At 41.8% G+C, this 27,494-nt stretch overlaps 1 protein-coding gene across 1 annotated transcript; it reads left to right on the top strand.

Moving 5' to 3' along the window:
- The first annotated feature begins 964 nt into the window (after positions 1-964).
- On the top strand, positions 965-25,701 carry fgfr4 (fibroblast growth factor receptor 4). Its single transcript, XM_036142826.1, has 21 exons — positions 965-1,641; positions 6,349-6,560; positions 10,213-10,400; positions 10,480-10,630; positions 10,724-10,774; positions 11,685-11,954; positions 12,053-12,142; positions 12,688-12,854; positions 12,979-13,102; positions 13,815-14,005; positions 14,119-14,257; positions 15,105-15,298; positions 15,616-15,761; positions 16,051-16,172; positions 16,274-16,384; positions 16,519-16,709; positions 18,889-19,011; positions 19,926-19,996; positions 20,125-20,262; positions 22,530-22,635; positions 23,531-25,701. Exons 2-21 carry the CDS (start codon positions 6,473-6,475, stop codon positions 23,705-23,707), a joined length of 2,838 nt encoding a protein of 945 aa, XP_035998719.1. The 5' UTR covers positions 965-1,641; positions 6,349-6,472; the 3' UTR covers positions 23,708-25,701.
- The last annotated feature ends 1,793 nt before the right edge of the window (positions 25,702-27,494 follow it).

Consider the following 27,494-nt stretch of genomic DNA (forward strand, 5'->3'; position numbering starts at 1 on the left):
TTACATGAAAAACGCTCTAACTAACATCCCCCTGAACTCACCATCTCTACAGTGAAACATGGCGGTGGGAGCATCATGCTGTGGGGAGGCATGCCCCGGAAAACCAGCAGCTGCAACCGCAGCAAATAATGGCTCTGCAACATATTGGCTGAGTTAAAATGCACACCCCACATTTTAGACTGAGATTTACCACAACATGTCAGCTAATTTATCTTTGCTTGGTGATATTCTGTCATCCCAATCAAAACAGCGCGGTCGTAATGTGACGACGCTTCAGAAATGAGACGTAAATAACATAAGAAGCCCAATAAGAGTTCTCATTGTTTCGCTTGTTGAGCTGCCATGTCTCTCAGTTCAAACTGTCAACATGGGGCATTGAAAAGACTTTCATCTTCCTCGTGAAATGTTAATTAGCCTATTTTTTATTTCAGAGAAATTAACCCAAAGCTTTGAAATGAGGGGACACATTAAGGCTCAGCGTGTTAAGATGATAAAAACGGGATTTATCGGGATTTATCTTGATTCTTTGCCGCAGCTAACAGGATTACTCGGCTTTGTTCTTTCCCTGATGCAATTAAAACGCGGAGACAGTTTACACGGGACAGGCCTTTCCGTTAATTGAACGCGACCTCCAAGAGCAATTAAGGCGCTGTAAATTATGTGACTTCATAATAAACTCCTTTGGTGCCGTGATTTATGTTCTTAATTTAGGCTGTTGCCTGGGGGGGAATATTAGAAGTACAAGTTTGAAACGTCGCTGGACAAATGCTGATTTCTTCATCGCGCTGTGGAGAGGAGGGAGAGAAGGGAGAGGGTCAGGCGTGCCAGCTCCTCGCAGAGGAGGGATGAGGGCTATTTTTTTTTATGTGGGGTGGAAGAGAGAATGGAGGGGTGGGGGTACCCCTCCCCTCCCATCTCCCCCTCCCTCCTCTCTCCTCCTCCTCCTGCTGCTCTCCCGGTCTCTCTCTCAGACCATTGTTGTTGTGATTGCCGACCGGTGAGCAGAGGAGTGTTGTGTCGGGTCTGGTGCGCGGAAGGACGCAGACACACGTCTCTTTTTTCCTGCGCCTAAAAAAGGAGGCTGACTGACTGGAGGAGGCTGCAGATCCACGTTTCAGCTGCAGAGGTTCGACCCGGTTCCCGGAGAGCCTGTTTCAGGAGAGGAGAGCTTCCAGAAGCGCTGCGTAAAGGCGCAAATAGGACGGTTTAGTGGAACCAGAGGGACACGCGTTCTCTCTGCGGCGACGATTCATCCACGAAGGGGGGATTTTTAAAGAACGATTTAGTCAGATTTCATTGCTCTTTTGCGAAACAAACCTCGGAATTTCTCTCCATGGATTTTTGAGCTGCCCGACAAGCCGCGGACTTTGCCCCCCGGGGACAACAGCTCCTTCACTCGGTCACCAGCTCCGGAGCAGCTGCTGTTCGTGGTCCTGGAGCTGTTTTCCTCTAATTCATACCTACAAATCCTCTTTGACTTGATTTGGATACACACAACCTACTCACGGACTCCCTTTTGTGGAACGATAACGCAGATTTCCAATGACGATTTCAATATTCCCAAGAGTCGAACGGGACACGGAGTGATTTATTCCCCCCCCTGGTGCCACTCATCTCTGTAGAGACAAACCAGGAGAAGAGGTGGGTGAAAACGGACTGAGAGCTGAGCTTTCATTCATTTAAACAGCACATGTGTTCATTTACCTTCCTTTTCATTTCCACAAACTCTTAAATTAGTATTTTCTTTAGGGGAAATATAAATATCAAAGCTCTGTGTGTTTACTGCTGGGGGTTTGTTTGTTGTTTGGTCTGAACTATAAAGTTAAACCAGAGTTGGTTATTTCTAACAGAATTTGTTGGGGATAAAATACGATGTTGTAAGCCCAACAGAGTCAGCTGATAGCCTACTCAACATTTCACAACTATTAGTCAAGAAAAGCACGTCTTGTTACTCAAAGCGGAGTTTGAACTTTGTCACAGAAGCTTTAAATCTTAAATACGAAGAAGAAGAAAAACAAACGAACACAAATGGGAAAAGTTTGATTGTTATTGTCATCCCCAGTCCCTGATATGCACTATATGACTCGATGGTGCGTTTAAATCTAATAAGAAATGAAAGTGGGTGCGTTCAGGAACTCTTACTGGATTCTGTTTTGAATTGATCTCCGGATGTGTCCGATAATCCACCAGTGATCGAAGGTATTGATTGGCGGAGGCGCGCAGGCGTGAAAAATCCGAGCGGCTCCCAGTCAGTTCGTGCGCCCGTTTCGTACCCACTTGTTGGAGTTTGTTCTCTAACTTCTTCCATTTCGTACTTGTAAAAACCACTTAATCTCGTTTAAGCCATTAGATATCGGTTTATTCTTTGTAGTCATTTTGTTTTATGAATTATGGAGACAGTCATGAAAAGTTAAATTGAATTGAGCTGCATAAATTCTTCCATGGATTTTCAATTTGTTCTGGTTCTGATACTTATTTAGCTTGGTCGACTGAACCTGGACCAAAATAACATATTTTTAGTGCGACCTACTTCTTGTATGAAGATTTATTAGTGTCAAAATCCAGCTTAGAAGACCTGACAGAAAAGAGCTCTCAAAGTGGGCACAAAACGTTCTTCCAAGTAGGTGCACTGATAAAAGTAACCAATTGGTAGAATTTAGTCTATAAAGTTGGTGTAACACTTTGTATTCATTTTGTTACTGTATGACTAAATCCCTATTTCTGAGCAGAAGTTAGGAAAGGTTAACAGCTAAAACTCAGATACACCAGTTAGACATTCCAACAAATGTGTCCTTCTTAACTATTTCAAATAATTAACCAGTTAGGATCATTTTTCTTTTTCTTATTTTTTTTTGTCCTCCCATATGAAAAAGAAACACAAATTGAGATTTTGTTTGAGTAAGGCATAAAACAATACTGAACTGGCAATAATGTTTCAGTTTAAATTTATTCTAACAAGGAGGTATTTCTCTTTTTTTAACATTATCACAGGTTGCTTGCTTCCCTGACAACCACAACTAGGATGTGCCATTCATTAGCTATTACTGCTTCAGGGTTAACACCTTTAACTCACCAGCAAGTTTTATTTGGACTATAGAACTGTAAAGCCCAATAACTTTTCTAATTACTTGGCATGTTAAACGTAGCAAACTACTGCCTCGAGTTGAAGAAGCCCAGTTTGCTAGCATGTTCGCTTCTTACTTCTAGCTCTGTTAGCTTTATAAAAGCTTTTTAAATCTATTTGTGTTAGTATATAAAGAAAATTTCCCTGAAAACTACATATAAAATGTTCCATTTAAGCAATAGTCATTGCCTTGAGATTAGGACACTCAGCGTGCTAGCATGTTTGCCTTTAGCATTAGCACTAGCGCTAATCTAGTTAAAGCGGAATGGAAACTGTTTAAAATGTATAATATCAAGTTGGCATGTGAACCTCTTTCCCATAACAACCACAACTAAGATGTGAAATCCATGAATAATGGATGTCTCAGGATTTAGAAGCTCAACTTGCTAGCAAGTTTGACTGTAGCGTTAGCCCTGGGGCTAAACCATTTAAAGGTCGATTAAATTTTTACTTCAACACAGAAACTTTCGCAATCAAGAGTCTTGTGACGTGCCTTAACTTTTAGAAAGTTTATATTTACAATAGCCTACAGCAGATAAAAAATATATCTGCTTTACTGTTTTCCACTGAATACAGCACACAACGCCTGAGTGTAACAGTTGACTTGACCAGCATAAACAAAATAAAGTAGCTATGTTAGAATTCAACCAATTATTAACTATTAAACAAGTTAAAAAGCTAAACATAACTTTAAATAGTTTGAATGGCTTATATTTAAAATCCCCCAAATTCCTTTTTTTTTTTACAATATAATAATTAACGAATGGTCAGCACGAAACAACCTTGGTACGAAAGGGTAAAGGGGGCGATATAACCAGCAGCCGTGCATTTACACACAGTCAGTCCTGGAATATAAATAGCAGCCATGTTCCCTCATTCCTGACTGTTTGTGACCAACCGGACAGGTTTATTAAGCGTGAATGATGTGACAGAAACACGCCAGCGACGCCCCCTTCCATCCGTTTTTAGATGTGAATAAAAAAAAAGGAGAATACAGTGGAAGTGGTTTTGGCTCCGTCAAAAGTGCAGCAGCCATCCAGTGGAATTAACAGCAACAGGAGGGGGGGAGTGGGTGGGGGGGGGGGGGGGGGTTTTCCAGTTCCTAATTGAGAAAGAATACGTTTCATTCAGCAAAGCTTGTTCTCCAAACGGCATGTGTGCGTGCGCCGCTTGGGTCTGGCGCCTGAGCTCAGCTGGCGCAGTGTGCCACAGAAAAAAAAAAAGAAAGAAAAATCCCTGCATTATTCCTTTAGTGTTCTTACAGCCGGCCGCTGTTTTATAGTCTGTCTGGAGTCTATTAGACCACGTTTTTGTGCTTACACTTTAATTCTAATCCCCCCTCATTTATTAGCACCTCTGGTACAGATGTTATCAAAATAATAACACTCACAAAAGAAGAGTCATTGACTGCCACACAGAATCACACATCCTACCTACACCATGCTCAACCTTGGACATGAGGTATTTTTGCACAACCTTTGTTTCATGTCTTAATTCATCTGTGGTATTGCTCAACACCTTATAGCAGAGATCACCAACCTTTTTGACACTGAGAGCTACTTCATGGGTACTGTGTCATACATTCATTAAACTAGAAGAGTCAGAGCTCACCTTAATGTTACACAAAAAATAATATTTTTCATGCTTTTGTCATTTATAAATCTATATAAATTCAAGTGTGATTCAAAAAGGAAAAGCAACATGATAAAATAAAATTTTTGATGCAGCTCACTGGTGGGTTGCGCTATATTTTGAGTAGGTCCAAGGGCACCACATGTGGTCCTTGGTGGCTACCTGGTGCCCACGGGTTCCATGTTGGTGACCCCTGCCTTATAGTGTTGGTCTCATCAGACCAAAACGCATTACGTTGTATAGTTGCACACAGATCCATGCAAATGCATAAAACCAAGTTCGCATAGGTATTGATTGTATAAAGTATAGGGAAAAAAAATAATTTCCTCCAAATACAGTCAAAAAACTGATTTCCCTACAGAGATAACCACTAGCACAACAATGGGAAGCTTCTTATTCTCATTAAGTGGACTTACTATAACTTTGCCTGCAAGATGAATTCTCTTTGTGTTTTTGTGTATTTGTGCGTTCATAAAGACACGAGAATCCATCTTGTACCGCTCCTGGTTTCAACCGTTTGTCTCCGAACTAAAAACGGATCGGGCCAATCACGTCGCAGTATTGTGGTTTAAGGCGGGACATACTGGTGCGACGAAAGCAAGAGCCGACGAGCCCACAGCCGAACCAAAATAAACACAGTAGTGAAGGAGGACGCATGCTTAGCTGCTGCTATCACATCTGTTTTGTCAGAATCCACAATTTCTTTGATAGTAGAACAGTAACAAGTGCTTTGACTAGCTTACCGTCCTGTGGTTTCTCATGATGTCTGCTGCTTAGCCATTAAAATTTCATACAGCGATTGGCTAAACAAGGTGTCACTTCACCCAATCAGCTCTGAGAATGCCCCAAACAGATTTAATGGGAGCAGTCCCAGATTGATCATGTGCAGAATGGAGAGTGCTATGATCAATCTGGCTGGCCAGTTTAGGGGGGGGGGGTGCTGTCCCATCACAGAATGGCCACCCTGGGCTGCCAGCCATATTATCATAGAACTCCCGACACCGTATACGTCTCTATTTGGACTAATAAATAACAATTTTACAAATTATTTAGCCAATAACATTTTGAATTTTAAAAATTGACCAAACTTGTATTGGATTTTTGACTTTCTGCAAGGTAAACACATAGATTTAAAAGCGGTTGTGTGGATTTTCATTATTAGTATTTTGAGAAAATTGCCCTCGGGGAGTTTGAAGACATGCGCGCAGGCTCACCGCTGCTCCCTGGCAGGTTTCAAGTGTTTTCCCAGTGTGGACCCATTATCCCTGGGCCGGCTGAGCGCCATCCATTGACAAACAACAGGCATTAACAGCCCTGCTCCTTATTCATGATGCTGGAGTGCCTGGACAATGTGAGACAGTCGGGACAGTTAGCGGGACATCTGGTTAAGAATACAGCTGCTAGCAGTCAAAACAGCCACTCTCTGCAGCTATTTGTCCGGACAATTGTTTGTGTGTTTGACATGTAGCTTTAAGCCGATCAAGAAGGTTTGTGTCTTTAGCTGCTCTTGTGGACAGGTCTTCTCAAACAATCAAGTCTCTGAGCTACAGAGAACTCACTGTCCGTCTTCTTGGTTTGTTTACCCCATGCAGGTTCCAGATTTAGAGACTTTTTGTGGCTTCCTGAAGTTCCCCGATGCGAGGGACCGGAGTGTGAGGCCCTTTCCAGGCTTCCAACTTCTGCTTTTGCCTCTTAACCATAAGACACATCCAGAAGATGGTGCAGTGCTGCATGCTCTGTGTTCTCCTGCTCTGCTTGGTGGACAGAGTCGCAGTCAGGAGTGTTCCTGAGATAAGAACGAAAGGTAAGACAATTCCCTCCCGGAGCTCCCTGTTATGTTCTTTGGTTTTCATGATGGTGTTTGTTCACAAGCAAACCTCTGTGGCCATCGCAGATTAAAGTGCAACTTTACTTACTTGCTAGACAGCACAGGATTTTATACAGCGGTGCAGAATATAAATACACACCACGTTTTTTTGGGTGAACATTTTCTGAAAGCCATGTGTCCTTTTCAGTCCAAAATTATGCACAACTCTGTTGATCTGTCGCATAAAATCCTAATTTAATACTGCAAACCTGGTGTTTTTAACATCACAAAGAGTGCAACGGGCATTCAGAGAGTTTACCTCTACATCTTTAGGGGCTTCTGTTTGCGCGACGCTTACATGGTATTTCTTACGTTACCAGAATACGTCCCCAGCACTCTCTCTCTCTCTCCTAGGAAAGATGAAGTTTCCCAGTAGGCATAGGTCCAGAGGAAGTCAGGATGACAGCAAAAATTAGGCGAGGGGCAGTGGTCGGGGTTCGGATTGGAGTGGAGGAGTCGGAAGCGCAAGGAGTCTTGAGTGTTTTGCTACCTGATCCATCGGAGGCCCTGGGGCTCGGAAGTGTAAATCTGCCTGGCTACGTGCCAGCTGCAGAGGATGGAGAGGGGCGGGGGCTTTTTTTTTTTTTTCTTTCATTGAAGCTTTACAGGCAGACGCTCAGGCTTCAAGCCAGCCGCTGTTGCTTTTACAGTCCCATCGCGCTGTTTCTGTTCAGCAAAAACATAATTGCTCCTCGCCAAACAGCATGTTTTGCAATTAAAGCTGAAGTGATGAGGGCTGTTTATCTTTAGCGGCGTAACGTTTTTAAGTCTGATTAAAACACTGGGATGATTAATTTCTAAGGATGTGTGGAGACAGATGAAAGACAAAAGCAATGGCGCCCCCGGAGGCCGCCGAGGCCAGCCGAGGCTTGTTGTTCCAACGAAGGTGTGCAGGATGGGGCTCCTTAAAAAGCTTCAAACGGCCTGTTGACAGAAATGTCTTAACATCATCTGATGTGAAAGTAACCTGTTCTTGGATTTATCTCCTGTCTGAAGCGATATTTGAGGATTCTTTCAAAATTTGGGGCTGCTGGGGCACTTTCTGTAGCTCTCGCTTAGTAGGAATCATTTCTGACAGAAAATATGGGCCCTATATCTTACCAAGTCTTTCCTTTATTTATTTAACCTATTATTATTATCCATCCATCCATCCATCCATCCATCCATCCATCCATCCATCCATCCATTCATCCATCTTCTTACTCGCTTTATCCCTCATGGGGTCGCAAGCATTTTCAATGGGCGAGAGGCAGAGTACACCCTGGACAGGTAGCCAGTCTGTCGCAGGGCATTATTCTTATTATTATTATTATTATTATTATTATTATTATTATTATTCGGCCACACAGACATGATCATCCATTTGGAAGTGCTGGCAGTCAGCAACAATTATTATAGTCTGCAAAAATATTCCCCATTTACTTTATTTATTTTTTTATCTGTCATTTTTAACAACCTGCATGGGGGATTTTTCTTTTGAGATACTCAGACTATCTGCTATAGGCATCCCTTTATTTGTATTGCGTCTCTTGTGTTTTTTTTTTTTTTTTGTTTTTTTTTTTGTCTGTCCTGTTTTTAACCTTTGAAAAGCAGTTTGTGTTATAATTGGCTGTATGAAAAGTGCCGAATCAGGTTCTATTGACTGATATGTGACAGAAAAACTGCTGGACTTTATTTACATTTGTGTTGTCTTTCTGGCTAGGGTTTACAGTATTTTATGTTGTAGATTTCAAGTTACCATGCCTTCATGACAAGGCAGTGTAGGAACAACCCTTTTGTATTTCTTTGCACCCCTTGCAAGATGTTTAAGAAAAATCTAAAATAATTGGTGCTTTGTGGGAGAAGCAGGCCCAAAGCAATGCAGATCATCCACAGTGTTCAACAATGGGCGTATTTATGGTCATTTTCTGCATTTCTACCCTTTCTTTTTACTTTAAACTTACCTGGAGCTTTTGTCGTCTCATCCAATTTAAGCCAACTGTTTGACTTAAAGCTTCCACAGTTTTTTGATGCTGCTGAATTTAAAGATTAATTTTCTTTTTCATGTTTTACACATCTTTACCAGGACTGATAATAACTATGGCAGGCCCCAGCGCTACCTTTTGAGTTGAATTTTTTTTTTTTTTTACTTTTTGTCTGCCAGGTTTATTAACTCACCCATCCCACTTCCAGACATTCACAGTTGCATTACTGGAACAGGCAGAGTACAGCCGGAGACCGACCTTATTTAAAGCCAAACATTTTTGCAGATTTCTTCTGTTTCTGAGGCAATCAGAAACAGGACAGGGTGGTTTCTGAGTGCTTTTCAGTTTTCTGGTATCAAACAGGTCCGACGGAGAGCAACCGATTGTTGTTGTGTGCGGTTTCTGTGTCGGAACATGAAGGTCTCTTCAGTGTCCCAGCTGAGAGTCTCCTGCTGCCAGTCTGGTCGGCTGGCTGACCGGCTGATTGGGCGGCTTGTTTGTGTTGTGTTCTCTTGTTGTTTGCCCCCTCGCCTCTGGGTGACAATTCACACTCCGTCGTAAGTTCAACTCCAGGGCACCGTCCATGTCTCGGCAAGTTCATTAGCATGGCTGCATACTCTGTGTGGTTCAGGGTTCCTGCAAATTCTCCATCTCCAAATAGCTTGTCAGAGTCGTATTCCTAGAATTATCTGGCGAATTTGATCAGATTGTGGATATTTGAGAAGCATTAATCAAGTTAGGATTTATAATACGGAACACAGTACAGAGTTTGGCTCTAGGTTTGGTTTTTCTCATTTTTTTATGACTGTGAAAACATTAAAATAAATTTCCAGACTTCTCAAGACTGTGTAGGAACCCTGAAATATTCTATCTGGGATTTATTGCCACAGACTGGCTCCACTATTCCTCATAATTTAAAGAAATGCAATTTCTTGTTTTAATTTCACATTGGTAATTTGAACTCACATTAAATATACATAAAACTAGCTTTCAAACGCCCCTTTGAATATGTTTTCCTTTTTTGGCCAATTCTCCGTGTCTGATTTTCTACTTACAAGGTTGTAAGCGTGTTATTTGTTCCTGAAAGCATTACCTGCATGCACTCTGGGTGATTAGACAGAAAGGCAGCACTTCACTTCCACAAGGGAACAGATTGCCCTTTCACTTAGTGCTCGCGGTAAGCAATCAGACAGAAAATTGCCCCAGAAAATTGCTCGGCCTAAGCGACTGAGCAGTGGTAACGGGCTCCGGCCATGGCACAGATATGTTTCAGGACAAGTGGCCCCCTGTAGCTGCTACTGACACCACCGGGTTATCAGGGCACTCTATCACCAGTTCCTGGCAGCATTAAATGTCACTGGTTTGTTAGGAACAAGGAACAGGGTGTCCTTCCCCTGGCTGGTTTCTTTGGGGGTTAAGGAAAACCTTCAGGATGTGTTCAGCCATGTTTTCTCTTGTTGTCTTGAGGTGGTCTTAAACTACAAGCTGTTAATTCAGACTATATTATAAAGGCTCTTTCTTCAGAAATCAACCCAAAAAAAAAAAAAACCAAATTACTGCCAAAGACTTCCTCAAATGCTAAATTTACTCCTGCTTTCCATCTCCACCTCTTTTGTTTTCTCCAGATCTCCGAGTGTCCAGGCCTCTGATTGTACCAGGGTATCCAGAAAACACCACAGGGGTGGTTGGTGGTCAAGCAAAACTCTTGTGCAAAGTCCACAGGCCGCTATCAACCAAGGTGCAGTGGCTTAAGACAGATTCAAGCAGCTCAGGACGAACCCAAGGAGGACTATCTCAGATCAAGACCTTGACAGTAAGAAGTTACGCGCAGCTAAAGCTGTAGTTTTATTTGTCATGTTGAGCACGGATAACAAACCATCTCCTTTATTCAGTCCCTGAAAAGTAATGGATCCAAGGTCAACACACTCCACCTGTCCAATATCACAATGGAAGATGCAGGCGAGTACATCTGCTTGGCCGAGAGTGTCCATGGGGAACAGACAGTTCAAGCCATGCAATCTGCGTGGCTGGATGTCCTGCCTGGTGAGGAAGGCTTACTGAGTAAACATCCACGTTCATCTACTGTTGTTTCAATAGTATTTCAGTGTTTTCAACCACAACATCTCTCGTCCACAGGTACCATCAATTCCCGAACTGTAGAGATGACAGCTGCTGCAATCCGACCAGGTAACTTAAGGAAATTTTAATTTGATGGTGGATAAGTGTTTAAGACCAGACTTTATGGTAATGCAGTTCTTATTAGTGTTGCCTTGTAGAAAGAAGGTTCCTTGTTCGATTCCTGGCGTCTTTCTGCATGGATTCTGCATGTTTTCTACATGCGTGTGTGAGTTCTCTTCTAGCTCCTGCTTCCTCCCACAGTTCTCGCATGTTACATCGACTGTAGATTGCTGCTGGGCGTCAGTGAGTCTATGCTTAGTTGTTTGTCCTGTGTTTCTGTGTTGCCTTGTGGTTGACTGGGGTCCTGTTCAGAGTGTACCCTGGCTCTACTCCATTGAGTGCTGGTGATGGGCAAACCTGGGACCCTGTAAAAAAATAAGGGGGTGTACAAAATGGATTGGTGGAATCAATCCCAGTATCAAGAACCCTTGTTTCCTGTGTTGGCTGACAAAGACCTCTCTCTCTCCTCTGTTTGCTCACTTAGACCTTTGCTGAACCTTCACCACCCCTCTCCAACCACTGTCATGTTGCAACATGCTCATTAGCTTCACCCTGTCCTCTTGCTCATTTCTTTTCTTGACGTCTTTTCTGCAGCGATAAAGGAAGGGAGGGAGTTTGCTATGTTGGCCATATTGCTCAGACACCCAGTAATCCACTAACATGGAAGGGGTAATGGAGAATGGGTTGGAGAGAAGAGGGTCAGGTCATTAGGACTCTGGTTTCTATGGTAATTCCATTGTATTTAGGCATATGTGTGGATGGGAGATGTTAGGGAATTGACGTTCATAGCGGAGGGAACAACTTAAAGATTGAGCTGAAACCTACTAGTGCTGTGCGGGCCGGGTGATGAGAATATCAGAAGAAACAAAATGCTGGACTGTAAGTCAGACAGTTCTAACACCTCTCTCGAATTCCACAGAGGTTCCTCAGGACATTAGTGACGACACCACGGAGCATCTTGTCTTGGAACCAGGAAACAGTCTGAAGCTGCGTTGCGACATGAACACGCGGCCAGGCATGGCGGTGAACTGGTACAAGGAAGGAGTCCGGCTTTTGCCCACGCCCCGCATGCAGATGCGTGGCGCCATCATGGAGATCACGGACATCACGTACGAGGATTCTGGACTGTACGTTTGTGTTCTCCGGGGAACCAAAAGTCCCGTGAGGAACTTCACGATTACCGTGGCAGGTGAGAGGAACCAACACTTTGCACTTTAAGACAGAAAATGTTATTGTTTCCAGTTAGCGGTTTTTGGATCTTCATATTTTTTTCTGTTTTATTTGAAGACATGTTAGGGTCAGGGGACGATGATGAGGACAACGGCTTGGAGGACCCATCTGCTGAAACTGAAAATGACCAAGTTTACTTCTCCAGAGGTGTGTAGTTTTGTCACAATATTTAAGAAATCTAAATCTTGTCCCTGAAAGACTTGCCTCTTGACTTGGACCTGCACTTCAAAGACTCTAAGCTTATTTGGACCTGTCCCACAAAGACCTGAGACTTGACTTTGACTTGCCTCTAAAGACTTGATGCCTGACTTAATGAGTTGAGGTTTGGCTTGGTTTGTACATCAGTGACAAAAAGCGTGACTTTGACTTTCTTCTCAAAGACTTTTGACTGGACTCATCTTGTCCGTCCAAGACCCGAGACTTGACTTTGACTTTTCCCTCAAAGTTTTTAGTTTTAAATTGTACTTACTTCATAATGAGTTGATATTTGACTTGGTTTGTCCCTCAGATATACAAGGCATGACTTAGGCTGTCCTTCAAAGTCTTTATGCTTGACTTGGAGTTGCTCTTCAAAGTCTTTAGACTTGAGTTGAACTTGGGCGAAACATCTTGTGAACAGCTCCACTCTAACCCCATGTTTAAGGTCATGGTGTTCCAACTAAGGCTCTTTTTGTTGGTGTTTGTCTCCACAGGTCCCTACTGGACCCACACCCAGCGTATGGAGAAGAAGCTGTATGCTGTTCCCGCTGGAAACACTGTGAAGTTTCGCTGCCCTGCAATGGGCAGTCCAGTACCAACAATCCGGTGGCTCAAAAATGGACGTGAGTTCAGAGGAGAGCACCGCATCGGGGGAATTAAAGTGAGTGTTTGTGGAAGTCTTGATTTTCTTAACTTTTAATATTTTTCTAGCTTCGGAGATAGATTTAGCGTTTCTTCCTCTGTTCCCTCTTTATGATTTTTTTGTTGTTGTTGTTTCTGGCTAGCTACGACATCAGCACTGGAGCCTGGTCATGGAGAGTGTTGTGCCCTCAGACAGAGGAAACTACACCTGTGTGGTGGAGAACAAATATGGATCCATTACTCACAGCTATGTTCTCGACGTTCTGGGTAAGACCTGGAAGATTCTTTGTGAGACTTGTTAACAAACATAGACAAGGGATAAAATGCATCTTGGCCTGTAGCCAAAGCATTAGTCAGCAATTTTTAAACACAATTCATTTGAGGGATGAGCAGAAGGTAGCTAGGGTGACTGGCATTGGCAATAAATGACAGGATCACAAGGATGGCCATGCATCCAATCCAGTTTTCCACCTGATTTGTGACAAGAAACTGAGAAGGGCAGCGGCTTGTTTGTTCATTTGTTTTGCTGGATGGTGAGCATGGGGTCAGTTTCCAACACGGCTAACGGAACAAGAGGAAAGCCCTAACGAGACAACTAATGAGATCAGAAAGTGACCGCAGATCAAAGAGACCGGTGCCAGAGAGGCATGCTAATGGAACCAGATTTGATCCCAAACGTCAAAAAAAGAAACTCATTTAAAGAAGAACTGGGCAGTTGCTGACTATTTTGAGACTTTTATTTATAAAACAACAGTGTACCTATTGTTAAATAGTCAAAGATTTGGATAATTATTAGTCACCGTTTGATATAACTTATGTGTTTGTACATTTAATCCCTGAGGCTCTGTGTGTTAGACTCTGTGAAGTTAAGCAATGCTCCCTCTGCCCCATGAGTCCAGTTTCTGGAGCTATCTAAGTCTATTTGCAATCTCTTGGATTGACGTTTCGTTTCCTTTTCTCTTGCTTTGTCCTGTTACAGAGCGTTCACCCCACAGGCCTATCCTGCAAGCTGGTTTACCTGCCAACACCACAGCAGTGGTAGGCAGCGATGTTCAGTTCCACTGCAAGGTTTACAGTGACGCTCAGCCTCACATTCAGTGGCTCAAGCACATTGAAAGAAATGGCAGCCGTTATGGTTCTGATGGCACTCCCTACGTTCAGGTCCTTAAGGTTGGTATCATCTTGACAGACAGAAAAGAGATTGCTCAGACAGAAATGATAAACGTCCTGTAGAAACAGCAAATTAATATTTATGTCTACTTTTTGCATTTTGTTTCTTTTAGACTGGTAGTCTGAACATGTCAGAGGTTGAGGTCCTCTACCTTTCCAAAGTTACCATGGAGGATGCGGGAGAATACACCTGCCTAGCCGGAAATTCAATCGGCTTTGCCCACCAGTCGGCCTGGCTCACTGTGCTTTCAGGTAAAAAACGAACTAAAGGGTTTTCAGCTAAACTAAAGAGATCTGGCTCCAGCTTCTGTCTCCTCTTCTCATATCTCCTCAAGGTAGATTTGCTCTGATAGGTCTAATTGGTGGCCAATAATAACAAAAACCAAGGCAGTAACTAGAGGTGAACCAGTTGCAGTTTTGTTGGCTGGTTCAGTTTTCTTTATAAAGATCTTAACCCTTAATGCTAGTGTTGGTATTTAAACAGAGAGACCACGATTCACTCTATATTTCATTACCAAGTCATATCAAATCTCCTTAAGATCTAATAGGGGTAAGATCTTAAGGAGAGGTTTCACACATTCTACTATAAATGTCCAATTTGGCACGTTTCACTTCCGGCTCCATTTTACTCTGTATCTCAAACTTAATAATTATCAAGCTTACAAGAGAACCATATACACTATTCATATACACTTTTCTTTCCTCTGACTTAAAAAAAACATGGCATAAACACTAACTGTGAAATATATATTCTGTTTTTTTTGCTTTGCAACCATTAAACTAAACTCTTTTTCTTTAGTTTAGCATCTTATTCAAGAAACAAGCACCATAAGATGAATATTAACATTGGCTGATCTGGAAACTGCAATTTGTACTTAATTCTACTGAAGAAAATGAAAGTATAAAACGATAAAGGCATTGTTAGAGGAGATTTAGGTTTTTTTAGCCATTAAGAACATTCAAATGTTAAACCACACACATGAACCAGATGACCTTGAGCAGCATTAAAGCCTCTTTAGCTGTTGTAAATGTGCTTCTCAAGGATCAAAACCAGCATACCAACTATTGATTAGATGCATCTATATTCTTGCTTCTGCAGAAGAAGAAGCAGCTGAGTCGTTGGAAACGATTGAGACGAAGTACACCGACATCATCATCTATGCCTGCGGATTCGTGGCTCTGATCATGGCCGTCATCATCGTGGTGTTGTGCCGAATGCAGGTCCACCCAAGAAGGGAGCCTTTCGACGCCCTTCCTGTTCAGAAGCTCTCCAAGTTCCCTCTTCGCAGACAGGTACATTTAGTAATCATACGACAGAAGAGTGGAAGGGGCTTACGAACGCAATCAGAGCACTGGTGTCCATCTGTAACTCCTTTTCAGAACTCATCTTGTCTTCTAACCGTTTTAAAACCGTGAGATCTGTATTCTGAACTTTTTATTTATATGCCGGTTCAATCTGTATTGGTATTTAAATAGATTGAGAACCTAATGTATGGTTAGTTTTGTACTGATCTCTATGGTCACCTACACTGTAGAGCTACTTTTAAAGCAAAAACCTTCATGTGTGGTCCAAAAGTGAGGTTTTTAAATGTTAATCTCTTCTCCTAAAGTATTCAGTGGAATCCAACTCGTCCGGAAAGTCCAGTGCGTCTCTGATGAGGGTGGCCCGACTCTCGTCCGGCTGTTCCCCCATGCTGGCTGGTGTTATGGAGTTTGAGCTTCCCTACGATCCAGACTGGGAGTTCCCGAGGGAGAAGTAAGTTACCTGCAGCGTAAAATGCAAATCCTTTATCATTTAAACTCATTTGTTTTCAGAAGGGTTTGTCCTCAAACCCTCAAAGGTTGGGATCGTGAATAGGTTTCATTTAGCTGTTGGAATCCAGACTTAGGAAAAGATTTAGCTCTCAAATCATCTGCAGACCTAAAAATAAAATAGGCCTGTAGCCCGTTTTTTGGCTCTCTCCAACCTGTAGTTTAAAAAACCAAAGGTTCAAATTATGGATTTGTTCAATTCTGATTTGGACGTACTTATTTTCTCTCTCTAGCTTGACACTGGGAAAACCTCTAGGAGAGGGCTGCTTTGGTCAGGTGGTCAGAGCTGAAGCCTTTGGCATCAACAAGGACTGTCCGGATCAGGCCACCACTGTAGCAGTCAAGATGCTCAAAGGTAAAGAACAAAAAGACTCACTAAAGAAAGGAATTGAGGAGTTTTTAGGTTACTTCGTGTTTGTCTGAATGACATGATCTGTTTTTGTTTTTTTATTTAAGACGATGCCACAGACAAAGATCTTGCAGACCTCATTTCAGAGATGGAGCTGATGAAGGTTATGGACAAGCACAAGAACATCATCAACCTACTGGGGGTCTGCACACAGGATGGTGAGCTTCAAATAGCCTTCCTGTCTCCTAAAACATAATTTATTGTCTCTCAACTTGAGTGATCCCGAACCCTGAGGCTAAAGTCACCACACAAACAGCCCTTCATCCTGTTTTATACCCCCCCTCCCCCACAGGCCCCCTGTACGTGCTGGTGGAGTACGCCTCCAAAGGCAGTTTGAGGGAGTACCTGCGGGCCAGGCGACCTCCAGGCATGGATTACACCTTTGATGTGACTAAAGTGCCCGAGGAGCAGCTCACCTTCAAAGACCTGCTTTCCTGTGCTTACCAGGTGGCCCGAGGGATGGAGTACCTGGCCTCTAAAAGGGTGGGTTCACTTGAAAGAGTGGGAATGACATCAGAGTGGCCGTAAATCTCTCGATGAGCATTTTATGGATGCAAAAACGGTGAACTGTCAATCCAAAGAAGCGCTGCGGGATGATTACATGGCTCCAGATTTATAGTCATTGGCAATAACTTATTTAATTTTGTCTTTAAAGTGTTGGTACATTTGCGAAGAGGAACATCAATAATATAGCCAATGTTAATATTCATCTTATGGTGCTTGTTTCTTGAATAAGATGCTAAATTACAAATTTCAGCTCATTGAATAGCTTGGAGGAGAAGTTGTTTCCCTTGATGGGATATTCATTCACAAAATGAAAACACGACAGTGAAACATTTGAAGATCAGCACCAATCCGAGTATTTTGGCTGATTCCTGATGTCCGGTTTTTCTCATTCTTTAACCTACTTTACAGACTGATTTGGCCAATTATTTTTCTTTCACTATAATCAAAGCAATTCAATTATGTTCTCTTGTCTTCCTGCTGTAAACAGTCATATTTATTGGTGTTAGGCACAGAGGAGATGTCACACTGTGTGTGGGGGTGTGTGTGTGTGGGGGTGGGGGTGTGTGTGTGTGTGTGTGTGTGTGTGTGTGTGTGTGTGTGTGTGTGTGTGTGTGTGTGTGTGTGTGTGTGTGTGTGTGTGAGACAGAAGTCGGTGTTAAACAAGGGTCTGTTTACATTGTAAACTGCTTTTAGTGTATTATGTTAGGCATTAGCACAATAAGCACCAGCAGTTGTAATCAGGGGAATTACCTGGAGAATGTAGATCCTAATGCTAACGCTAGGAGTTAGCAGAAAGACTGCTAAATCCAGGGCATTCCCTGACAGACAAAGACAACTCCTGACAAGCTAAAAATTGGCAATTTTTTTTGGCAACCGGTTCATTTGTCTGTGCATCTCTAATGCGTTCAAGTTATAGAACATTTCAACTCGTGGAGTTACAAGTCCCCGCATAGCTCCGAGTTAAAATTCAATCTGGCTGCTGTGTAAATGGAACATACTGACTGGAATCTAACAGTTTGCATCCAATTATACCAGTGAGACATGTAGTGCTTTGTTTCATCAGGGTTGAACCCATAAAATTGGGAGAAAGTATCCGCTTGTGTTGCTAACTGTGGTTAGCATCACAAGTAAGTAACTCCTTTCCCTCTGGGGTCAACTCAAATGCAGCAGAGGTGCTGAAGAGGCTTTAATGGCTCAATATGAGGCTTGGAGTTTCCTTCATTAAACGGCATTTTGCCTCTTCAGACTGACTAGTCTCTTTCTAAATCCTGATGGCAGGACCAGCTGTTCTCCTCCCTTTCTCTTTCTACTCTTTGCCCCCTCACCCCGTTTTCAGTTCCTTTTATTTTCCCAGCATGCACTCTGTCTGTGAGTGCGTCTTATCAACACGTCTCTTTGTCCCTGCCAGCCGGTGTCTCAGACCGGCATTCCTGAGCAGCGAGCTGCCGCAGCTTCAGTCCTGTTTACTCTTCCCCATCCATCTGCCTGTCCCTTTTGCTTGCAGGGCTTTGTCCTCTTTAGCGTCGCCATAAATCTGTTAGCAAACAGGCGAGCGGAGCAGAGCCGTCGTCTGGCATCAGGTTTCTGGCTCTGCTGCCTCCTAAGAATGCCAGAGCCTGAAACTAACCCTCCATTATGGGGAGACCCACAAACCCAGAGCGGTTCATTCTGCAGGTCCCCACAAATCCCGCGACTATTTCGAATGAAAACCAAAATAAACTTAATGACATACATTCAATGTGGGCAAACACTGCTTTCTTTTTTCCCCCGTCTTCCTGGAGGGTTTGTTTAAACTCCAGGATTTCTATATAAAGACATTTTTTATTTTTGTGGAATTCACTACAATGAGGCCCTATGAGCTGATTTTAGTATGCAGGCTTTTCATTTGCAGGGAAAATCTGCAATTATTTTCTACCATCCGCCTTGAAATAACAACCCAGACTTGTCTGGGAGTAGTAGAGGCTTTCATGACTCTAAAAACAGAAATAAATACCTTTTTCTACCAACTTTAATTTGGTCTGCATACCAAAACGTGGATTTCTGCAAAAATCCCAACAGAAATATGAGTAACAATTTAACAAAGATAAACAGACCTGAACCAGGGGTACTGGATACAGCATTGGTCATAAAAACCTTGTTTTCTTCTTTTCTGCAGTGCATCCACAGGGACTTGGCAGCCAGGAACGTTCTGGTGACGGAGGACAACGTGATGAAGATCGCCGACTTCGGCCTCGCCAGAGGTGTCCACCAGATCGACTATTACAAGAAAACCACCAACGTGAGTCATGGTTTCTGCAGCTGCATTTATCAGGAATTCACTGGGAGGAAAACTGCTCTTTATTACATTTTCCGCTGCTGAAACACATTTGTGTCAAACCATTTTGGTGAAATTGCATATTTTGTAAAATACTCTCATGGGTGGTCTTTTTAAAATGCATCAGGATGAGTGTAAGGTGTTGAAAGTTGTTTGGTCTGCTTATTTTGATGTGGTTTCATTGTGATGTGATCAGAAATTAGTTGTGGAGGGGGAAAAAATGCCAGGATTTAACTTAAAAGTGCAGCTGCATCAGCAACTTTAATACAACCTAAAAACAGATCAGTCTTAATGGGACTTAATTAGAAAATGAGATGAAGAAAGTAAAGTAATAGGTTGGTCATCAGGGAGAAATCTGAATATGGAGAAGAAAGGTGGTCTTTTTTTTTTTTTTAAAACAAGTCAAACATAAAAATGGCCTTTACGTTCCTTTTGCGATATAAAAAAACACTACTAGTAGAAAGGAAAGAAGGAAGGATGATAGGAAGGATGGATTGGATGCAGTGAAGAAACAAGGACACAAATATTGAAGGAGAAAGAGAAGAAAGGAAAAACAAATAGAGAAATAAATCAGGGCATGAAGAGAAGGGAAGAAAAGAAAGGAAGATGAGGAAGAGGAAGAAATAAATAAAGGAAATAAGGTAGGGAAGACAGAAGGAAGCTTATGAGGCAGGAAGGAGACAATATTTAAACGATGGGACAAAGTGAAACAAAGTCTGGAAATATGAAAAGTTCTGTATTTTCTAATTTCCTGTTTCCGTACATATCTAGACTATCTAGAATTACTGAAATCAGATTGCAGAGGGTTTTTTTTCTTTTTCAAACTGCGTAGGAACCCTAAAAAATATCAAACCTGCTATTTTTTCCTGGCTCTGCAGGGACGGCTGCCGGTGAAATGGATGGCACCAGAAGCCTTGTTTGACAGGGTTTACACTCACCAAAGTGACGTGTAAGTCCACCCTCCCTTACTGTCGCAACGTTTCGTTTTTGTTTTACTCCCAAGCCCTGAAGCCTGCCCCAATAAAACTGATGCTGAAGTCTGATCTGTGTCTCCCTTCTCCTCCCGGCTGCCTCCAGGTGGTCGTTCGGCGTCCTGATGTGGGAGATTTTCACGTTGGGGGGTTCCCCGTACCCCGGCATTCCCGTGGAGGAGCTCTTCAAGCTGCTAAAGGAGGGACACCGCATGGACAAGCCCTCCAACTGCACACATGAACTGTAAGTAGGAACCGTCCTCCTCCTCCCCTGCAGCTCAGTCCTCTGTCCTCCGCAGATGATTATCACACAACTTTGCTCTTTTTCTTTCCCATAATAAAACATAATGAGTGTGCTTAAATCAGGCATGTCCAAAGTGTGGGCCCCGGGGCCATCTGTGGCCCCTGGACTGATTTTGTGTGCATTTATAGAAAGACTTGTTCCACCAGCACAGTTGGCTGATGCAGATGGAAACTTTTTGTTTTTAATTAGGGCAAAATTATTTACAGACAGGTTGAGATCTTACAGCTGGAAATGTTAGGTACTTTTAATAGCCACATTTTTTTATATTTGTACTTAATTCTCTTTAATTTCATAGTAAATAGGACCACAAAACCTCCGAGGCCTTTGGCTCAAACGCAGACTTTTGTGCATTAAAATCGGTTTTCTAATAATTTATTAAAATTAGCTAAAGACAGCAAATGTTTTCTAAATAAATACTGATCCAAATCCTGCCCTTAGATTGCGAGACCAAAAATAATCCTTTTTTTTTTTTTCAGCCAAGCCTAAATAATTTGCAAAACTGGTTGACCGTCTTTTGATAAAGTAAATAAAATGTGTTTTTAGCTTTGGATCTACAGGGGTTTACCTTCCTTTCCTACAGACAACCAGACTAATTTGGTTAATTAAAAAGATCAAATGTTGTAGAGCAGGTACAAAAATCACAACATAACATTTTTTTTTTATCTTTTATTATAACTTTCTTGACACTCCAGCAATTTTGAAGTGACAATTTCAGCCTGTGTGCAGAAATGCTTGAACAGCTTGGATAATCTACAAGTATTGCTGCATGATATCGTTTAGCCGGGCACCAAGGCGAGGAATCATTGAACGACAAACAAAAACATTTCAGTTGTGAAAAATGATAAACAGGAATTTGAGCTCCAGAAGAATCTAACCTTATTAAGTTAAAAATAAACATAAGGAAATAATTACTTTTGCCACACATATTTGAATACCTGTTTGTATAAAATAAATTATACAGGCACAACTGTATTAAATGTCAAAGTTCATCAGTAATCCATGACTTCCTGATCCATCTGGGGATATAAACTCAGAAAATAATTCCTTTTACACAGCAAAAAGGGAACTAAAAATAAGTAAAATTTTCTTGAAATTAGAGTATTTTTCCTTGATTTGAGCAGCTAAATAAGACTATTTGCCAATGGAATAAGATTTTTGCACTTAAAATAATAACAATTCATCTCCACCACCTTATTTAAAGTGCAGAATAGCTAATAACCTTATTTTAGGGGTAAGAATACTCATTCCATTGGCAAATAGTCCTATTTAGCTGCTCAAATCAAGGAAGAATACACTGATTTCAAGAAAATTTTACTTACTTTTAGTTCCCTTTTTGCAGTGTAGCTACTCTTCAAAATGGGAAAGAGCATGCTATTGAAGCCGGCCGATGTGTTGAGCTTCATAAATCAGAAAATGAGCTGCTGGCATAAGTTGTGCTTTGCTAGAGCAAATTTTAAAGAGTTTCAAACAGCTGCAGCAGTGAAGTGGCCGGGTCAGAGCCCAAGGTTTTTAACATTGCTGTAAGGGAAATGTACCCAGGGGGTCGCCAAGTCTCAACCACATCCATTATATGCCATTACATATAAATGGACAGTTCCGATTTTGCTCTTTTCTAGTCATATCAACCCCTCAAAGTGTTTCTACACTGCGTGTCCGGATCCCGAGTCCTCAAAATGTGCACACGTTCATGCAGAGCTGCAGATCTGAGGCCAAATTGGGGTTAGAGGCCCTGCAAAAGTGCTCATCCACCCCATCCCAGCTGTAGGCGTGCCAAGAAAACGCCTGATCTGCCCCAGAATCATACATATAAACCTGAACATCACTGGTGTGTTTTGAACGGAGCGGACTAACGTTTTGGTCCAGTCTGGTTTTAAGCAAATGATGAATATAAGGAGGCGCGCCTCACACCTACCGCTGGGCACAGCAGAGGATCAGTGATGCTGGGGGGGGGGGACTGTCATCGTGAACATTTAAAATACCAGAGCCCTTTAACTAAATGTCTGGTGGCTGCGTCGAGTTTCTCCAAATTCATCTGTGTGAATAAAAGTTTAATTGTGAAATTCAGCGGCTGCTATAAAAAAGGACTTTATCTTGGTGCTTTTAATAGTTGCCCGCCAGGATTGCCAGCGGCTGTAGAGGCGTACATCACGGTGATAGAAAAATAAACGCTGTAGCATCCTAATGACATTGTGTTTCCTTCCCTGCAGCTACATGCTGATGCGTGAATGCTGGCACGCCGTTCCCACCCAGAGACCAACGTTCAAGCAGCTGGTGGAGGAGCTGGACAAATCTCTGCTGTCCATCTCTGACGAGGTGGGCTTCAAACACTCGCAGTCATGGACGCCGTCACCTTCGCATATATGTAGACGAAGGAGCAGAAACGTGACTCTTCTGCTCAGGAACACAAAAATGAGTTGAAGTTTCTTAAAATTATTGTATCTGTCCTTGATTTGAGCATGCAAATCAGATGATTTGTCAATGGAATAAGATTTAAATGCGCTTAAAGTAGGAACAACTCATCTCAATCATCTTATTTCAAGTGCAGTGTATCTAATTATTTTATTTTAGGGGTCAAAATACTCGTTCCATCGGCAGATAATCTTATTTACCTGCTCAAATCAAGGACAAATACATTAAGTTCAAGACAATCTGACTTATTTTTAGTTCCGTTTTTGCAGTGAAGCAGCTTATGCTAAGTGATTGCACTGCAAAAACGGAACTAGAAATAAGTAAAATGTTCTTAAAATCTGTGTATTTATCCTTGATTTGAGCAGGTAAATAAGATGATTTGCCAATGGAATAAGATTTTTGCACTTAAAATAGGAACAATTCATCTCAATCGTCTTATTTCAAGTGCAGTATGTCTAATTAGCTTATTTTAGGGGTCAAAATACTCATTCCATTGGCAGATAATCTTATTTACCTGCTCAAATCAAGGATAAATACACTAATTTTAAGAACATTTTACTTATTTTTAGATCCGTTTTTGCAGTGGTTCTGTTTTCGTGATCTTGAGCACAATATTTTAGACATTATTGCTAATCTTTAAGGACAACAATAAGAACTTTGAGACATTTTTCTGTAATACTTTGCCGGTTTAAAGCAGTCATGGAACTTGTCGTACACATCTGTATCTAGGGGAAGTTTTTATTCATATTTTTAATTTGCGATGTCTCACCATGTCTTCCCTTTCATTGCTCCCTCGCAGTACTTGGACCTGTCGACGCCGTTCGAGCAGTACTCTCCATCGTGTGAGGACACCTCCAGCTCCTGCTCCTCCGACAACGACTCGGTTTTCACGCACGACGCCTTGTCCACCGACCCGTGCCTCCTGGCCTACCAGGACGTCCGCTCCCGGATAGACGCCAAAACGGCTCTCAGATAGACTCCAGAGCGGGAACTGCCTCGGGTCGCCATCTGGTGCCGAACTGAAAGGTCGATAGCTGCATTTCTCCAGTTAAAAGTTTAACTCTCATTGGACTTTTTTATTAAAGCCCTTAGATAGAAGTAGGCATTTATATACACACACACACATGAGGAGCACTGAGGCCGGCGGGCTTCTTCACTGCCTGGAGGTCTGAGGAAAGAAAAATTGCGGCGTTCAGGAGAGCAAGAAAAACTCTGTACTACCTGCTTGGAAACAGCTGCTGACGTCTAAAAACCATGGCACTACATTCAGCAGAAGAGACCCTTTTTTTTTCTGATTATCCCGCCTTTGGAGAGGCGACGGACAAAGATCTGCTTCCACCAACCCAAAAAAAAGAAAAAAAAAAAAAACCAGGGCCTCAAACCTCAGATGTGAGGACATTTTGAAGAAAGAAATAATAATTATTTTGCTACGATAAAAAGTTAAGAAATTGATTGTTGATATAAATCTCTCTATATAATAATATTTTACATTTGTTCTACTTATTTAAAAAAAAAAGAAGTCTTAAATCTCAGGATCTCTCTCGCTAAGAAGTTGCTGTAAGTGGCAGCCAAGTGCCTGAACTGATGATTTCCTGTGAATATATTAGAATAATAAAATATTTTATGTACATATCAATGACAGAAAAACAGCTGCCTTTCATAAATTATTCTTACTGACATAAAATGAACGTATTGAGGGGGAAATGAGAGAAAATGTTAACCTCGAAGTGCCAAACCAGCTGCATAAACTTATTCAAAGTCATTTAGAAGCCGGGAAATAAAAAAAAAGTGTCTTAACAAAGTTTCAAGATGCAAACAATTGCGCTTGATAAGTCTATTATTTTATTTTGATTTCCAGCTGAATGAAAATGGAAGCACCAAAAGGAGTCAGGGGTTTTTGCCATTATTTGGATCTCTTCAGGATTTGAGATTCTGCTTAAAGGTTAAGCAAACAGGTAATATCTAACATTTAATCTGCATTAATCCAGATTAGATGGACCCGGAGGCTGAAGCTAACGGCTGAATCAAGTGGGGCGGAGACAAAAGCGGACTTCAAATAAGTCAACACAACTCTAATCTCAACAATAATATTGTATGAACCTTTAAAATCCTGCATGTTTTTCTTTTATACATGGAGGTATGGACAATGGAGGTATAATGCGGTGCCCCGTGACTGATCTTCCTGTGTGAAACACTTACAGTGGAACCTTTAAATACAACTTTAATTAATTTGGACAGTTTGCATTATGAGGCAACAACTTTGCTGTCTGAAAAGAAAGAAAATTTATTCCACTTATACCACAGGACTCAATACCAGTAATTCTCAACATAACTCAACAGCCATCAATCCCAGAGGATCACATTGAAACAAATGTGGCATGGTGACATAAAATAATGTTAAAAAAAGCACACATATATAGCAGGGGAAAAAACATCTGGAAAACAAAGTTTCTGTGGGTTTGTTTGGGTTATTTCTTGATTTCTTGGTTAGAAATGTTCAGGTGTGTTCATTTCGAGAGGAACCCAGCATGGACCATCCAAAGTGTTTCCGATGAGAGTAACCGTTTCTGTTTTATGAATTTCCACCCTGTCTTAATTTTGTTTTTGCCAATTATTCTGACAGGGATTGCGTCATTCTCAGTACATATTTCACACAGGGAGATCAATACACCTCCAGTGCAAAATAAACATAAGCATCTTTGTAATTAACCCCTGCAAACTTACATTTTTATTTAATTTCCCTCAGGGATAAATAAAGTATTTTTGAATTGAATTTGAATTGAAATGTGAAGACAATTTAAAGATTAAAGAGAAGTTGTTTGAAGACGGTGACACTATTTAAACAAGTTAAATTTGCACTCAATCATTATACATCTCTACGTGTTTCACATAGGAAACTTATTGCTGGTCCACCACCATCATCCTCCATTCCCTGCATTTAAAACTCTTCTGTGTAAAAAAAAAAAAAAAGCCCATTTTGTTGTTGTTTGAAGAAGTCTGCCTGGGTCTTGGTCCAGCCGTTCGCTTAGCTTAAGACGTCGAGTGCTCCTAAGCTTTTAACAGAAGCTCGCCACAGGAATCCCAAATTAAAGGAGTTTTGGATTAACTCCCAAAGCCATCAAACATAATTTCTACTTATTTGTTGATTTGAACAAGCGGTAAACTCTCTGTGCGCTCTGCTCTCTCGGATCACTCAGGGTTCAGGTTGGGACTCATCCCAAGAAAAGGTGGACGAACAGTAAGCATGAGGACTCTGTGGTCCCCAAGCCCACTGTCATTGCTGATAGAGGGAGGGGGGGGGGGGGGGATAGGCGCTCTGAATGTGAAGGGCTGTGTGATTGATTTCAAATAGAGGAGGAGGGGGAGGGACCCTCCATTGTCTGACTGTAACCCTTCACCCAGCTCAATCTGGTGGCGAGGGATCCTCAGGTCCACAGCCGGGCCGGACAATGAGGGCTTTGCCGGCTTAATGGGTGTGACTACAGACTAGAGGGAGTTCTTTGGTTTGGGGTTGGGGGGGGGTGTTGGGTTAGCTTGAGCTTGTGTGCAAATGAAGAGGCTCTTATTATGGTAATGTCACCCCCCCTTCTCCTCCAAACGACCCAATCCTGATCCCCAAAGCCCCTCCTGTCTTTTTAAATTACAAATCTTAATTCAGATTGGCCGCTCCGACGTCCAGGAGCAGCTGTAGATGCCCCCCCCCCCCCCCCCATGGCAGAAAAATCACAGATTGACTCTCAGCCCACCTCCCGAATCTGACCCTGCAAAAAAATAATAATAATAAATAAAAACAGATCAAACTGTGTGATGAGTAAAACTGCTGGAAGTGTTCAATGTCATTGTTTCATCCAGCAACATTCGGAACCGATTTAAAAAAAAAAAAAAAAAAAAAACAATATCCCAGTGTGTTTGTTAAAATTCAACTGTTTTTGTTTTTCAGTCGACTTAACCTAGTGCGTTGCATTTTATACATATCTGTTATCCTGCAGCTAAATTCATCTGCATTTTTACATTCCTGTAATCTTCTGGTACCGACTCAATTTGTAAACTTGTCCTCAAGCAGAGAATTATTTTAGAAATATCTAATTTATTTGTTTATTGTTTTGTTTTTATATGAAATAAAGTATAATTTAAAATAAAGCTGCTCCGTGTTTTTTTTTCCTGTTAGTCTGGCCTGATAATAATTGAGCTCAAACTTCAAACCAGAAGGTCATCAGAGAATTTCTTTGAGTTTGTTTGGACAACTGCCTCTAAAATTACAACCTTTTCAACATACATTATACTTAAAATGAGCAGAAAAAGCATGTCTGTGGCATGAAACTGTCTCTGTATGCAACCCTCAACCCACCGTCTCTATGGTGAGAAGTGGTGATGGCAGCATCATGCTGTGGGCCTTCCTGTTTCAGACTGGGATGTAGGTCAGAGTAGGAAGGATGATGGATGGGGACAATGGTGTGTTTGAGGCGCATTGGATGTTGGAGCTGTAAACAACGTCACAACGGATTTGAAAACATTCGAGTAGCAAGTTGGAAACTAATGGGATTCACTATTTGCTAAATGATTAGCAACACAGGCCCATAACCCAGATTTATATTAATTCATGCAAGCAACAAAACAGCTTCATTGTTCAAATGTTAAACACCATACATGCAATGTATAATGAAATACAAACCAGCAGAGGGGTTAATAAATTGTTCAAAGCTGCAACTTTCACCCTCATGCTACATGCGGGCCGCCATATCGGAAGCAAAATTCCAGACGGA

The sequence above is a fragment of the Fundulus heteroclitus genome, chromosome 11, assembly GCF_011125445.2.
Source record: "Fundulus heteroclitus isolate FHET01 chromosome 11, MU-UCD_Fhet_4.1, whole genome shotgun sequence".
NCBI classification, from domain to species: domain Eukaryota; kingdom Metazoa; phylum Chordata; class Actinopteri; order Cyprinodontiformes; family Fundulidae; genus Fundulus; species Fundulus heteroclitus.

What these genes read in the sequence shown, in the direction of transcription:
- fgfr4 (XM_036142826.1), top strand. Translation starts at nt 6,473, where the DNA reads ATGGTGCAGTGCTGCATGCTCTGTGTTCTCCTGCTCTGCTTGGTGGAC. An exon ending in TCCTGAGATAAGAACGAAAG is followed by an intron (nt 6,561 to 10,212) that starts GTAAGACAATTC and finishes TGTTTTCTCCAG; the next exon opens with ATCTCCGAGTGTCCAGGCCT. An exon ending in TGCTGTCCATCTCTGACGAG is followed by an intron (nt 22,636 to 23,530) that starts GTGGGCTTCAAA and finishes GCTCCCTCGCAG; the next exon opens with TACTTGGACCTGTCGACGCC.